This window comes from Grammomys surdaster, unplaced genomic scaffold, assembly GCF_004785775.1.
Source record: "Grammomys surdaster isolate TR1022 unplaced genomic scaffold, NIH_TR_1.0 752, whole genome shotgun sequence".
Lineage (NCBI taxonomy): Eukaryota > Metazoa > Chordata > Mammalia > Rodentia > Muridae > Grammomys > Grammomys surdaster.
Genome location: NW_021605171.1, coordinates 5,620,352 through 5,633,928, shown reverse-complemented (window position 1 = coordinate 5,633,928; position 13,577 = coordinate 5,620,352). Strand labels below are relative to the sequence as shown.

Sequence of the window (13,577 nt, the reverse complement as noted above, 5' to 3'; positions counted from 1 at the left end):
GGATCTTGTACTTTACTCTGCTATTGAGGAACAACCTCCAACATGCTGACATATCTGTCATGCTACAGAAGAAACTGAAAACCAAGCAATGCCATTCCTTCCCATACAACTCTTGAGCAGGTCACAACAGTTGATTGTGACAAAATTCTGCAGCATATTTATCACACATATAAGCCTAGTTCCAGTGTAGTTCCAGTAATTTTAGATATGGACATTTGAACAAATTATTTTATCTATTATTTGTGTTCCTCAGTACACCACATTAATACTATCTTTATTATAGAAGGAATGTGTTGATTAAGTAGGATTATGTCTACCTGAATCATACACCTATTTGGTAAATACCACCTGCACAGTGGAGTGCTATGGTTAACAGCAATATATTATACTTATATCTTAGATTCCCATACATACAAGGCCTATAATTGAGTGCTATTGTTTTATTTAAATCTTGTAATTTATTCACTTCCATTCTGTGATTTCAGTTTATAAGTGTTTTCTCACATTCAATATCTCCCCCTCTTCTCTCTTCCCACTATGTCCCCTCCCTTCCCCCCCCCCCCGCAAATGTAATATCAGAGAAAAAGCAGACTAGTACAATTTTGAATCTTGGAAAACTAAAACATAAAGGAAATACAGATTTTTTCAACTATAATCATTTAGGAAGTAATGGGAATTGAAATAGATAAAAATATTATAATATTATGTTTTAAAGCTGAAATTAAAGTAAGTTCTAACCTTGATCTAGCTAGAAAACATTATGCACAGAAAAACTTTAGAATGTCATGACAGATAGTAATTTAAAATACCAGTAGTGAAACCACTCATGCTTTTGTTGCATATTCAAAAATCCTTTTAGATGTTTTGAATATAATACTGGTGATAGATTTATGGTTTTATATTAGTACAAAGATTAGATGGTTACTGGATTTTAGGAATTATTCTAAGTACTTTATAAGTCCTAATTCTATTTAATATGAAGCAAATAATTTTGTATCAATTATTTTCTTCTCTAGAACTCAGCATAAGATTGTCACCTCATTAGAATGGAGATGCTGTCCTGGATACATAGGACACAACTGTCAGCTCAAAGGTATATGCCAATAATAACATCATAATAACAGATTCTGAGAAACTAACTATTTTGAACTGAGGAAAATTAGTGTGAAGCCAGACTTTAGGCGTATTACTGTTTTAGAGCTTCCTGAGTAACAATCACCCACAGTCTCAAAACCTGCCCCTTCCTTGTTCTTCGTGTTAGTTTTAGCAAATGAATAAGAAGATCTCTCTGCATTATTTATTCTTATCAAAGACACTCCTTCTTGAGACTATTACAAATTCTAATTTTCAATTTTAAATAAATATGACTAGAAGTAACCCATACAAAATAATTATACAAGTCTCTGATTTTATTCCAGTTCAACTATTTGATGTAATGGGGCTATGAATGAAAGAAGCATTTTTTTAAGCTGATTTTTTAAGAGTTTTCTGCTGGAAGGCTGATCAAACACACAGTAACCTGCTGTAACCTGACAAATATGTGACTATTATTTTGCTTTGGCTTTAAAAAGATTTTCTTTGAAAAATAAGATGTGACATCTGCATTCATATTTTAAGTGAATGAATATTACAAGAAAGGGCATTAGCAGTGCTGGGGAATTCAATCAATAGTGTAGGAGGTTGTGATTAAAAATTAATGTAACTGTGGAGAAACCATTATGAGTCACATTAAGAAACAGAAAATCAGATAAGGAAGCGCTAAGAATCATGCAGTTCAGTCAGGGATATTATTCATGGCTGGCCAACCCATGCAGTAAGGCTCTCTGAGCAAGCTTGCCACACTACTGTTTTCTCTGGGTCTGGTTTAAATTTCACAGATAACATAAAAATCCAACACATTTTCAGATGGTAACGTGGATGCTTTACCTTTTACAGAAAACATATTCCATACTAAAAATATTTGAAAATGAAGTGATACAAAATAATTGAAAAAGATCCAACTGATCAGTCAACAGGTTTTCTAGCACAGGAGTGAGGATTAAAAGAAAAGAGACGATTAGATAAAATCCCAGCATGACCCCAGCCAGTTCTGAGGCTGAAGGCAGGTTTGTTTATTCCCACTTTTCTTTTAAACCCTTTTAATTACGTGCAAGTATTTAGGTCAGCTCTAGATTGAGGAACCAACAATACAATAGATACAAATAGTCAGGGAACAAACAAGGCAATATAGAAAGTCCTGTGATCACCCAGGTGATCACTCTCATGACTGCTGTTTCTAAGGGCTCAGCAGGATGACAAAAATATCTGAGCCTACTTCCCTGTCCTAGCCCACAGTCATATTCATGCCTGAGGCCTACTTCTTTGTTCTAGCCTAAGACTTAGATTCCTGACTGAACTTACTTCCTTGTCATGGCCCAATGTCTGATTCCTGCCAAGGAGCCCATTTCCTTGTCCTTGGCCAATGTCAGATTCCTGCCTAAAGCCCATTTCCTTGTCCTTGGCCAATGTCAGATTCCTGCCAAGCAGCCCCATAAACTCTCCACATCCAAATATTGTATTGCTTTCAAAGAACTCAGTTTTATGTAGTGTGAAAATGTATTCAAGTGTTATGGTGCGTTTGCTCCTTACCCACATTTTTTTTATGTTATTTAAAAAACCTTGACAATAATAGTAAGAATTGTGTTTAAGATTTTTCTCTTCTTACATGAAAGATACTTTGATACTATTTATCCTATGATTATTTCTTAACAATTAAAATATTGGCTTGCAAAGTGTCTTTTCAGAAATGTCGGCTGCCATTACACATGCCATTGCACAGAATGGCTGACTGCAGGTGGCAGGGAGCAAAGCAATGTGTCAAAGTATGTCGTAGGCTCAACTGCGGAGAGCTGTGTGTGCCCACCTTCAGGCTCGTGTACCTGCTAATCGATTCTTAATCACTATGGCAGACTGGATGCATGTAGATGGAAAAGAAGTCACAGAATTCCAGGATAGTAAATATTAAAACAAAAAAAACAAAAAAAATTAAAAAAAAATGAAACAAAGTTTTAATTTGAATATTTGCTCTATACTGCAATCCCCTTCTTATGGGGATGTATCAAAAGGAATTCTTTGATGGTGGTGGTGGGGTTTTGAGATTTTTGTTTGTTGGTCGGTTTGTTGTTGTTGGGGAGTTTTGTTTGTTTTTAATTATGGGACTGAAAGTTTTGGAGAAAGACAGGACAGAGACAGAGAAACTGAGAAGACAGAGAAACAGAGAAAGACAGAGACAGAGACAAAAAGAAAGAGACAGAGAGACAGAGAGACAGAGAGAAAGGAAAGAAAGAATAGATCCAACATCAAAGAATTAGTTTTCACTTAGGTATGGCTTATGGTCATGATCACAAATCTTCTTTTATTTTTCCCTTTAGGAAGAATATTTTAATTTGCATAAATCATAGTACAGACAATTTTTTAAAAGATTTATTTATTTTATGTATGTGGTACACTGGTGCTGTCTTCAGACACACCAGAAGAGGGCATCGGAGCTCCATTACAGATGGTTGTGAGCCACCATGTGGTTGCTGGGAATTGAACTCAGAACCTCTGGAAGATCAGTCAGTGAGTGCTCTTAACCTCTGAGCCATCTCTCCAGCCTGAGACATTTTCTTAAATGTCAATAGTAACATACTACTTAAGCCTATGAGATAAAATTTGCAATTACGTACTTCTCCAGTAGATGTCTCCAAAATATTCTGATGTGGGAGAAGGAAATTATGATTTGCTCTTATATAACAAAAGAAAGTAATTTATGTTCAGTTGCTGTTGGATTAGAGACGGTCCTTTTGCAAGTCTGTTAAATGTTAGAGCCTACACAGGTTTTCTGGAAACAGAAAAAAAAATCTATAAAGTTACACTTAAAAATATCTATCACAGATATGAATACAGAAAAGATATGTGCAGATATAAAATCAACTAGCCTCTTATTGTACATTATAAGTACATAACAAATATTTTATTTTTCAAATGTGAGAATATTCAACCAGTTATAAAACAACTGCTTGAACTTATGTTTTAAATACATAGTTTTTGTGGTGAGACTATTTTAAAATGGGTTCCAAACTCATCATGCTGAAATTTATCCTATGTGAAAGAGAAAAATTACGTGTTTCCTATATTTTCACAAAACTGGTTCTTTTCAGTACTGTCCAATGAGCATCTTGCTCCATAACATGGTGTAGCTTTTGGCTAAAGGATATAAATTCTCAGAGTCTCTGAATGCCACACTGCCTATTTCACTAACTTAATGCATCTTCATGAGCACACTGAGCAGCCACCCTGCTTTTTTACCCGATGCTACACAACCAGCTAGAAGTCTGTCTTGTGGAGGAAATGTTTCTGGCAATAAGCAGGAAAGAGGGAGCACCCTCGTTACCGAGTTACCACTAATGACTTCCGCCATATGGCTCAAAGGGCATAAGAAAAGTATCTTTAAAAATGCAAATAAAACCTGCCTAATTAAAGAGGAAAAAACACCTAATAAGAAAGCTGTTGCTCTGGACACCTGCTGACCTTGCCTCTGAGTCCTTGATCACTAATGTCAGAGTTTGCATCTCAGGGAGAAACATAAGACCAAAGGAGCACAATTAAAATCCCAGGCTGCCTTTTAAACACAAGTACACACTGTCTTTACAGTTTATTGGCTTAAGTTAATCCTTTCCTGTAGCTGCGTCTGTCATGTAAAGAGGACAAGGGAAAGAGACCTAGAAATCTACACTTCACGAAATCAAAAACTCTGTGTTTATGGAAAAGGGGAGACAGATTACCAGGAAACTCTCAGCAATCTTTGTGGAAGAGAATACACCTGGAGAGACAGAAAGATTTCTAAACAAACAAACAAAAAATTAAAAAAAATTCGATCAACCAGGCTCCTCATCACAGGGAAGTAACAGACTGTCTGTCAGAGATGCTATCAGCCCTCTGCAGCTGCTGGTCAAAATCCTAGACTATAAATTGGTATGAATGGAAGTATTGAACTTGAGTTGACAAACACCCAGGGAAAGATAACATGAACTCTTGAATTTGTAAAACAGGCATTTCAAGTTTTTAACAACCTTGGCAGGGAACAAATTCCGGAGCAGAGAGTTTCATGTGACAATTGTAAGGATCCTCGTGTGGTGTTAAACTGCCTTCAGTTTGGAGGCAATTTTTGGCAATGTTTTCACCTAGTTTACATGCATAAGAACATTTGAAATGTATCACTCTATTGTATTTTTTGTTCAGATTAGTTTTTTTTAAAACTTCACCAAAATGTGAATATTCAATTCTCTGTCATCTAGGTCTTAATCCTAAAAGAGCAGAATGTGTTAAGAAACTAAGGGATTTTGCTTGATATTTCGATGCATTTTTCCTTGTTCTGAGATTTGAGGTAAGATGCCTTGTAGTCAGGCTTGGGGCAAGTGCCTGTAGGTGGAGCCATCTCTCTGACTCAACCAGATTTCTTTCCTCTTGCACTTGTCATTAGATCAAAAGTGGTTGTCTTCATGTTTCCCAGGTCCTGCTTTAATACTTCTAAGTTCTCTGGCCCATCACCATGTGTTTCTCTGTTTATAACACAAAATTCTTCTTTCCAGGATTCATGAATGATATTTTATGGCTGTGTTTACTCTAAGGTCAATAGAAAATTAGGCTTTGGTGTTCAGTGTTATCTTCCTTTCTGTTTTTCAGTTGACCTCATAGCTGGGCTTCTAACTTCCTGAATGTTTAGAGTTGGTTTAAACTAGGTAATATAGAAAAAACTATCCAAGTTAATGATAGACTAACCTCTGAAACTATAAGGAAGCCCCCAATTAAATACTCTCTTCGATAAGAGTTGCCTTGTTCGTGGTGTCTCTCTATGATAGGACAATAACCGAGACAGAGTGCGAGTATCACTTATGTGTATCTGTATCAGAGATAAGACTCCCAGTCCTAGCAAGATGCTAAGTGAAGTGTAATGGTGTAACTTCCATATTAAAGCATATGGCATGGCATGCTTTATAGCAAGTAAAATAAGCAGGTTTGATTTTGTTCTCATGAAGTAATAGTGATTGAAACACACCTTAACTATCTAAACAAAAGCTTTAGCAAATATTGAAACTGAGCCCAAGAACTATGGGGAGGGACAAGAGTATTGTTCAACCAGTTTCCCGCTATTTTAGTAATATTAATATATAAACTATAGTAAGAATGAATTATTTATTTTCTTACATTAACACACATATTAGCCATAATAAATATAGAACCTGATGTCAAGTCACAGGATTCATCAACATAAGCCACTCACACTCTAATAATCCCTAGTGACTTTTGGATGCCTCCTGGTTACTGCATGCTTTTTCTTTGGCCACGGATGACACCAGGAAAATGTCACATTCAGAGAAATGATTAAGTATAAGAAACTGCTATGACTTTCTCTGAAGAGCTCCCATTTAGATCCAGAGCCTTTTGGTGACACAAGATCTGTGTATATTTGTAATGTCTATAAATACCAATGTTCTCGATCTCTGGGCTATACTGAAAGAAAAGTGATAACATTAGTGTTTTGCAATCTATAAAAGCTGTATACTTTTAAATGTTGTCCCTTCCTTGACAGCTAAATCATTAGAATTCCTAGAGCAATTGCAAATGCAGCTACTTCTTGAGCTGTGCAAGCACCATTTGGTTCAAGTTGGGGCAACAACAATGAAAACACATTGTCAATTTGATAGTTTTGTCACTTGCATTTAATTTACTAGAAAAGACCTTATTTTCTCAGCAAACTGATCACATCATATTTGGTCTCAAATAACATATATGTAAATATTTCAAATGTGTTTCAAATAGCATCTGTTTCAAATATAGATGTTTTCATATCACATATATGTAAAATTATTTACATGAAAATAATTTATAAAATGCCTCCTTAACCTTGGTCCCAGTGGTTACTACTAAAGCCTGAACACTCTTGCGGTGTTTTGTGTTTGAATCTATAGCAGGAGCTCTCTCTGCCTTTCTGGTCCTCTTCTGTATTTAGACTGTCACCTAATAGGAAATACGATGTTTATATTTGAATCCCAGCACAACCATGCTCAGCCGCTTGCTGACACTATATTCATCCTGTCTCTGTCTGAAATGTCTGAATATGGTGAGCGATAGCTGCAGGATTATATCTAAAGCTTTGTCTGGGTTTCCAGGCTGATTTTCATACTCTTGCTCTATTGTTCTCTTTGTCTAGAAAATGTATTATATTCTTTTTTCTTTGTTTTCCAACAGTGATGGGTTTTTTGCTTGTTTGTTTGTTTGGGTTTCTGTTTGGTTTTGTTTGTTTGTTTGTTTGTTTATGTTTTTTGTAGGTGACAGAGTTTCTCTTTAACCTATACAGGTGTGTAACTCTTAGCAATCCTCCTGCCTCATCTTCTCAAGCATTGGAATTACAGTTGTATACTACCCAGCTTGACTACACTTGACCACACAAGCAAAATTCATAGAAAATATTTTTCTTGAGTGCTCATATATGTGACTATATTATTAATAATATTACAGATGTTGTTCCTGTTTCCTGAGTTAAAACTATTAAATTCAATCACGTTCATGCCTTTTACATTTTAGTCAATGTTTTAAAAGTTATGTATAAAAATATTAATTTCAGTAATAATATTTAAACATTTATTTAATTGACCTTCAGTTTCCTAAACATAGTTTTTTTTTATTCCATTGCATATTTATTCCACAAAGAGTAATAGTATCATAGAATTTATTTTCCATGATATTTCTGTCTTAGAATTATTATTATAGTATGTGACATAGGAATAGTTTCAGATGGTCCTGAGGATAGGAACTCCATTCACCATAGATGCTGAAGAATATATCCTTTATATGTCACATATACACAATTAGCTTGAAATAATATTATAGTTTTAAGATGAATTATTTATTACTGTAGAGTTTACTATGTACTTGCTGAAAGGCATGGATCATATTTCAATATTAGACAATTGATAAACCACGTTGGTTTACTCTGTCTAGAACCTGGAGTGTGGAGTATGTGTACAGCGAGGTAGGAATAAAGACTGGCAGCCTAGCTTTATAGTGGAAGGGAGCTTTCTTCTGAGGAATGTTAAGAATCAGTAGCTCATAGTCACACTAGATATGACTAATGAGAAGACAACAAAAGCGTCTTTCATGTTCTGCAGCCCATTTGCTCTGCCCTACTGTCTGAGCTTCAGAGAGAATGATAATGTGCTCATGAAGGAAAGGAGAGGTCATGAGCACTTCCTGCCGATGCTACTTCCTGTAATGGCCCACGTCTTTATGGAATGATGGACACGTGATTTTTACTCCTCAGACTCGTAATAAATCATGTTCTGGTCGTAACTGGGATCGTATTTAAACTTTGTGATGACTGACTTTTGTATTTCAGCTTTACTGTGAGAATAGAATTTTTTTGTCTTTTATCAATAAATTTTATTTTATTTAGAAAAATATCTCAATTCATTTCTAAATTAGTGTATTGTGACCAGAGCCATGAATCAAAATCACCAAAACACTTAACATTTTTGAAATACAAATGCGTCCAGTTGCCAAATTGTCCAATGAACCAGGAAATGCAGAAATATTTTAGTGTTTCCAAAACAGTAGCGACTTCTGGTTCCTATCTATAATCGAATTGAAGAAACAAACAAACTATACTCTTAAGCAAAGGATGCATGGTATGTATAAAATGCTGAGAATGAGAGAGTTAGCATGACAATTAGCCTGTGTCACACCGCCATGGCCCTGACCACCCTGACCACCCTTTACCTCCAAATACCTCACTCCCTGTTAAATACCCATCGCTTTTTCTTGCTATGGTCTAGCCGCAGAAAGTAAGCAGTAAGGACGTGGAAAGCCACTGTTACCCGGTTGGTTCGTCCTGCTATCAGTATTTACAGATTATGGTCTGCATCGTAGCTGCTCAGAGAAACAGGGGGCATGGTAAGGTGTGCTTGCAGAAGATGTGGATCCTCCAGTGGTTCGCAAGCTTTAGCCTGCATTAGAATCACGTGACCAGCTTGGTCAAAGAGAGATTGGTGTCCCATCATAGAGTTCTTTACATCGGGGGTTCTGAAGCTGCAGGCTCAAAATTTCCCAGGGAATGTTGTCATGGTTCCTGCAGAGACTTAAAATTTGCTAATGATTACTTTGCTCTTTAGCTATGTGCTTGAGTGAGCAGAGATGGAAATTGTCAGAAACATGTTTTATTATCCCACACACAGAGAAGCCATGGCAGGAGAGTTATGCAGTTATTCCATAGATACTTTTGCATGAATCAATTTGAATTTAGACCATAAGAACCTTATTGCTGGGGCGTAACAGGAGATTAATCTTTCCCTTACCCTAATTCCCAAACCACTACATTTCTCTCTAAGCTCTACATCACGTTCTTCCTCTAAATAACCCATCCGTTATGGCGGGAGGAGGCATCAAAACAAACTGTACAAAATGGAAATTCATTTATTTAGCCCAAGCCCTTGAAGAACAGCATTGCATAATTCAATGTAACAATGGAGACAAACCCAAATTAATAGCAAACCGAGGACATGTTTTACGGAAAAGGAAAACTTAAGAATTGTCAGCATGGCCACATGTGCATCTGGAGGGAGGTCGTTAACATGCACCACGAGTAAAGTTTCATTGTCCCAGAATTTCATAGAGAAAGAAATCCAGCTAGACAGCAGATTTGCACATGTCTGCATGTAGGCATCATTGAATAAATTTGTTCTTTCAAAGCTTGTAAATTAAAGATGTATTCTTTCAGTATTTTAAATGAGTCTCTCAAAAATTGTTTTCCCAGAAAACTATTATATAAACATTTACAATATCAGATTTGTTAGAAATAGAACTTCTGAAATATAGATATAAAGATTTCTGTTTTTATGGAACATCATTGTCTTTACAGGTTGATTGCCTTGAAGATATACCTGTAATTATTTAATTTGACCATTAGTTTATCAGAAGCCATGTATTTAAATCTTGGAACAGCCTATTCACATGGCATTGTTAATTAACTCGCTGATTTGGGCTTAGGAAAGCATGTACAGCTTTTACTCCTTCCAGCAGTCAGCAGTTGGGAAATGCATTATTGACAAATCAGTCACTTACAAGGCTGTCGTCGCTTTTACCATAATGGATAGTAAAGTCCACTCAGTATCACAGGCTGTAGCTGCAAAGGCTTCCATCCATTTTTGACCCACATGAATTTTGAATAGTTTTTTTTTTTTCTGAGACTGAATTAGAGCTTTAACTTCTGAGTGCTTGTGGCATTACACTGTCCTGCAGATGGGGCAGAGCAGTCTGCTGTTCATCACGCTTCAGTACACAGGAAAATGAATGTCAGCCCCATTATCACTCAGGACTGGAAAGCAGGAGGCCTTTCCAATGCTAACACTTGATATTCTCTCTGCTTCTGTCTAGTGAAAGAACAGCGGCAACTAGCATACAGTAACCAGGCTGAAAGTCACACAGCTGTTGACCAAGGAACAGGCCTGCAGCAGAAGCAAGACTGTGGTGACCCAGGTCGTAGACTGTAATCTCTATCACCTTCAACCCTATGATTGCCCATACCATTTCGGTGGTGATGGATTAACATGCTTCTTGGTTCTGTTTTGTTTTGCTAATTATTTGGGGAAACTGCACAGGGTTCATATATATATATATATATATATATATATATATATATATGATAGAAAGAAAGACAGAACAGAACAGTTTTCCTATGGTCATGTCTTCTGATATATATATATATATATATATATATATGTGAGTATATATGTGATATATATGTGTGTATATATGTGTGATATATCCTATATGTGAGTATATGCAAACCTAGATTTTCCACATGATGGAAAACATAATTTTTGTTTTTCTGAGTCTAGCTTATGGCTTTTAACATGATGACATATTACATTATTTTCAAAAAAGAGATCACTTCACATCATATATATCAGAATTCATGATGGATATGATGGATGACGGATGATGGTGGATGGTGGTAGGGGAGCTCCTTTGGGAGGAGCAAGGAGAAAACTTCAAGAAGGCTTGTGGTGACAAAGAGTAGGGTAATGACCCTTGAATATGGTTTAAGAGTAGCGATGAACATTAGCTGGGTGATTGCAAGCTCATTACTTTGGCTTTCTGACCCTCAACACTTTTTATTTATTCTGAATGTCTAAGATATTTTTTAAAAGGTCAAATTATACAAATTAAAGACATTATAACATTGCAATATTTTTGTAAATGTGTCCCCTGAAGTTGCTGCATCGTTCACGTTGCCACTCATCTATAATCTGTATTTTTAAATATATAAGCACATGTATAGTCTACTTAAGTTTCCATTATACAGCATAAGTTTTAACAGGTTTTAAGTCTGCATGTTGAATGGTCCCAACTCTCTCTCTTCTACATGCAGCCATGATTCAAAAAATGGCAGAGCAACTGAGCCAGCAGGAGAGGAAGCTCATGCTTCTGCAGAAGAAGGTTGACAATGTTTCTCTGGCGGCAGACGAGATGAGGAATGCATACCTCTCCCTAGAAGGGAAAGTTAGTGAAGACAACAGCAGGGAATTTCAATCTTTTCTAAAAGGTAAAGGTAAACAAGATTTAAAAATGCATTCACTTAAGACATAAAGCATACTCTTCACTGACATTGTTTCCTGTCATTTGCTTTAAATGATCTTTCCTTTAAATGAGATAGTAAAGAAACAGATATTCTTAATCAGGTAATTGAAAATATGTTATTTCAAAATAATTGAGTATTGTGCATTGAAACATATTTTGTAGTACTCATTTGATGGGTATTTTGTACCTAGTTACTCATTTGATGGGTATTCTGTACCTAGTTGCTGTATAACTTATATTTAGCTATAGTTAGAATGAGCCCACAGGTCTATCAAGGTTGTTAGAAAGGGTCACCCTGGTGTTGCACAAAGGAATACGCAAAAGGGGGATGTAACAATTATAATCTAAAAACATTAATGGACTAAGTATCAATAGCAACAAACAGAATAATATTTAAATTACATGAAACAGAGTCACATGGAGTTTAGAAAGCTGAGCTACAGAGGGGTTAACATGAAGCATGGTGACATGGTTTTTGTAAATTCAGAAACAGCTAAATGTTTCTTTACTAATGAGTTGTAGAAATGCAGATGAAAAAATGTTATCAGAAAACACATTTTTTTAAGCTAATGCTCTGCTTTGTGTCTTTTCAAACACTGCTATGATTTTGAGATTTCCTCTGGGATTTTCCCAATGATATCCTAAAGAAAGACAGCTGAAAAGACAGACAAATATATTTTCATCTTGTCCTCATAACCTTCAGGAAGATCCATAGTGATCTTATCTATGCATGGTGTTCCTAGTCTGTCAATCACACTCTGACCTCCAGATCATGTCATTTTTTTGATAGTAGACATTAAACATACATCAGCAATTTTTGTACCTAGCTAATTCAATAATTCAATTTATTTTTTTTCTCATCAATTTTGAAAGCACTGTGGGTGTTTAATGTGAAATTACAAATTCAAAAACCTAACCCTCACTGGTATGTTCACTTTATTGTACCTTATCCAGTTTTGGAAGCTGTGAGAATTAAAAATAATTTCAACTGACAATAAATGACTAAATTATTCTGTAGACTATCAAGACATATTTATACTATAAAGCAATGCCTTACAACTGCCTTACATTTTAAGTTATCATTTTGTTATCTATATAGGATATAGAAGTATATTCGAAAAATATTTGTCAAACATGTAACTGGCAAAACGCTAGGCAATACTTCTAGCTTGTTAGCAAATACAAAGAAAGAACTGGTTTTTTTTTTCTGTATAATTTCTCTCTATTGTCACTATTCAAACTTTTCAAATTTAGTTTTTCTTGATAGTTTGCTACCATAGATTAGTGAATGACATTTCGTGAGTTTTATATTCTTATTCTTTTGTGCTTTTCTATACTTAGCAACCCTATTCTTTTTAATATATTTCCAGGAATAGTGTTTACAGGATTTTTTGTACCAGAGTAATTAAGGCATTCAAGAAAGGCATTTTGTTCTTCTAAAATTTCTCTTTTACAACACTTTATATGTTAGCCTTCATGTATGCTAAATACTTTTAAAAATGTGATACCATGGAGCCCATTCACCAACTTTGTGAACTGGCTGCCTGATAGCTATAACTTTTGTGGGGATGGCCCACTGAACAGAACTTTCTTTTTAAAATCCTTTGTTGCCTGAATCTCATATATCATCATTGTACATTTTTGGTAAATTTTAATGAATATTTATTCTATGTATAATTCTTTGTAGCTAGACTTTATGCTTATATGTTTTATTTTTCCTGCTGTTTCTGTATGAGATAGCAATTTTTTGTTTGTTTGGCTGGTTTGGTTTTATTTTAAACTTTTTAAATATTAACTTTCTATTTTTATTGTCTGGAATAATTCAGGTCATTTTCCTTCACCTCCATCCCCTTTCTTTTCTCAATTTGTTTTCTTTCTTTCTTTCTTTCTTTCTTTCTTTCTTTCTTTCTTTCTTTCTT

The 13,577-nt window shown here is 35.3% G+C and overlaps 1 protein-coding gene across 1 annotated transcript in view; it reads left to right on the top strand.

The window, feature by feature from the left end:
- Positions 1–13,577, top strand: part of Mmrn1 (multimerin 1) — a 44,044-nt gene that overhangs the window by 13,223 nt on the left and 17,244 nt on the right. Inside the window, exons 3-5 of the mRNA XM_028782460.1 lie at positions 1,017–1,093; positions 10,453–10,554; positions 11,450–11,623. Of these exons, the coding sequence (XP_028638293.1) occupies positions 1,017–1,093; positions 10,453–10,554; positions 11,450–11,623 (353 nt within the window). The remainder of the gene's footprint in view (positions 1–1,016; positions 1,094–10,452; positions 10,555–11,449; positions 11,624–13,577) is intronic.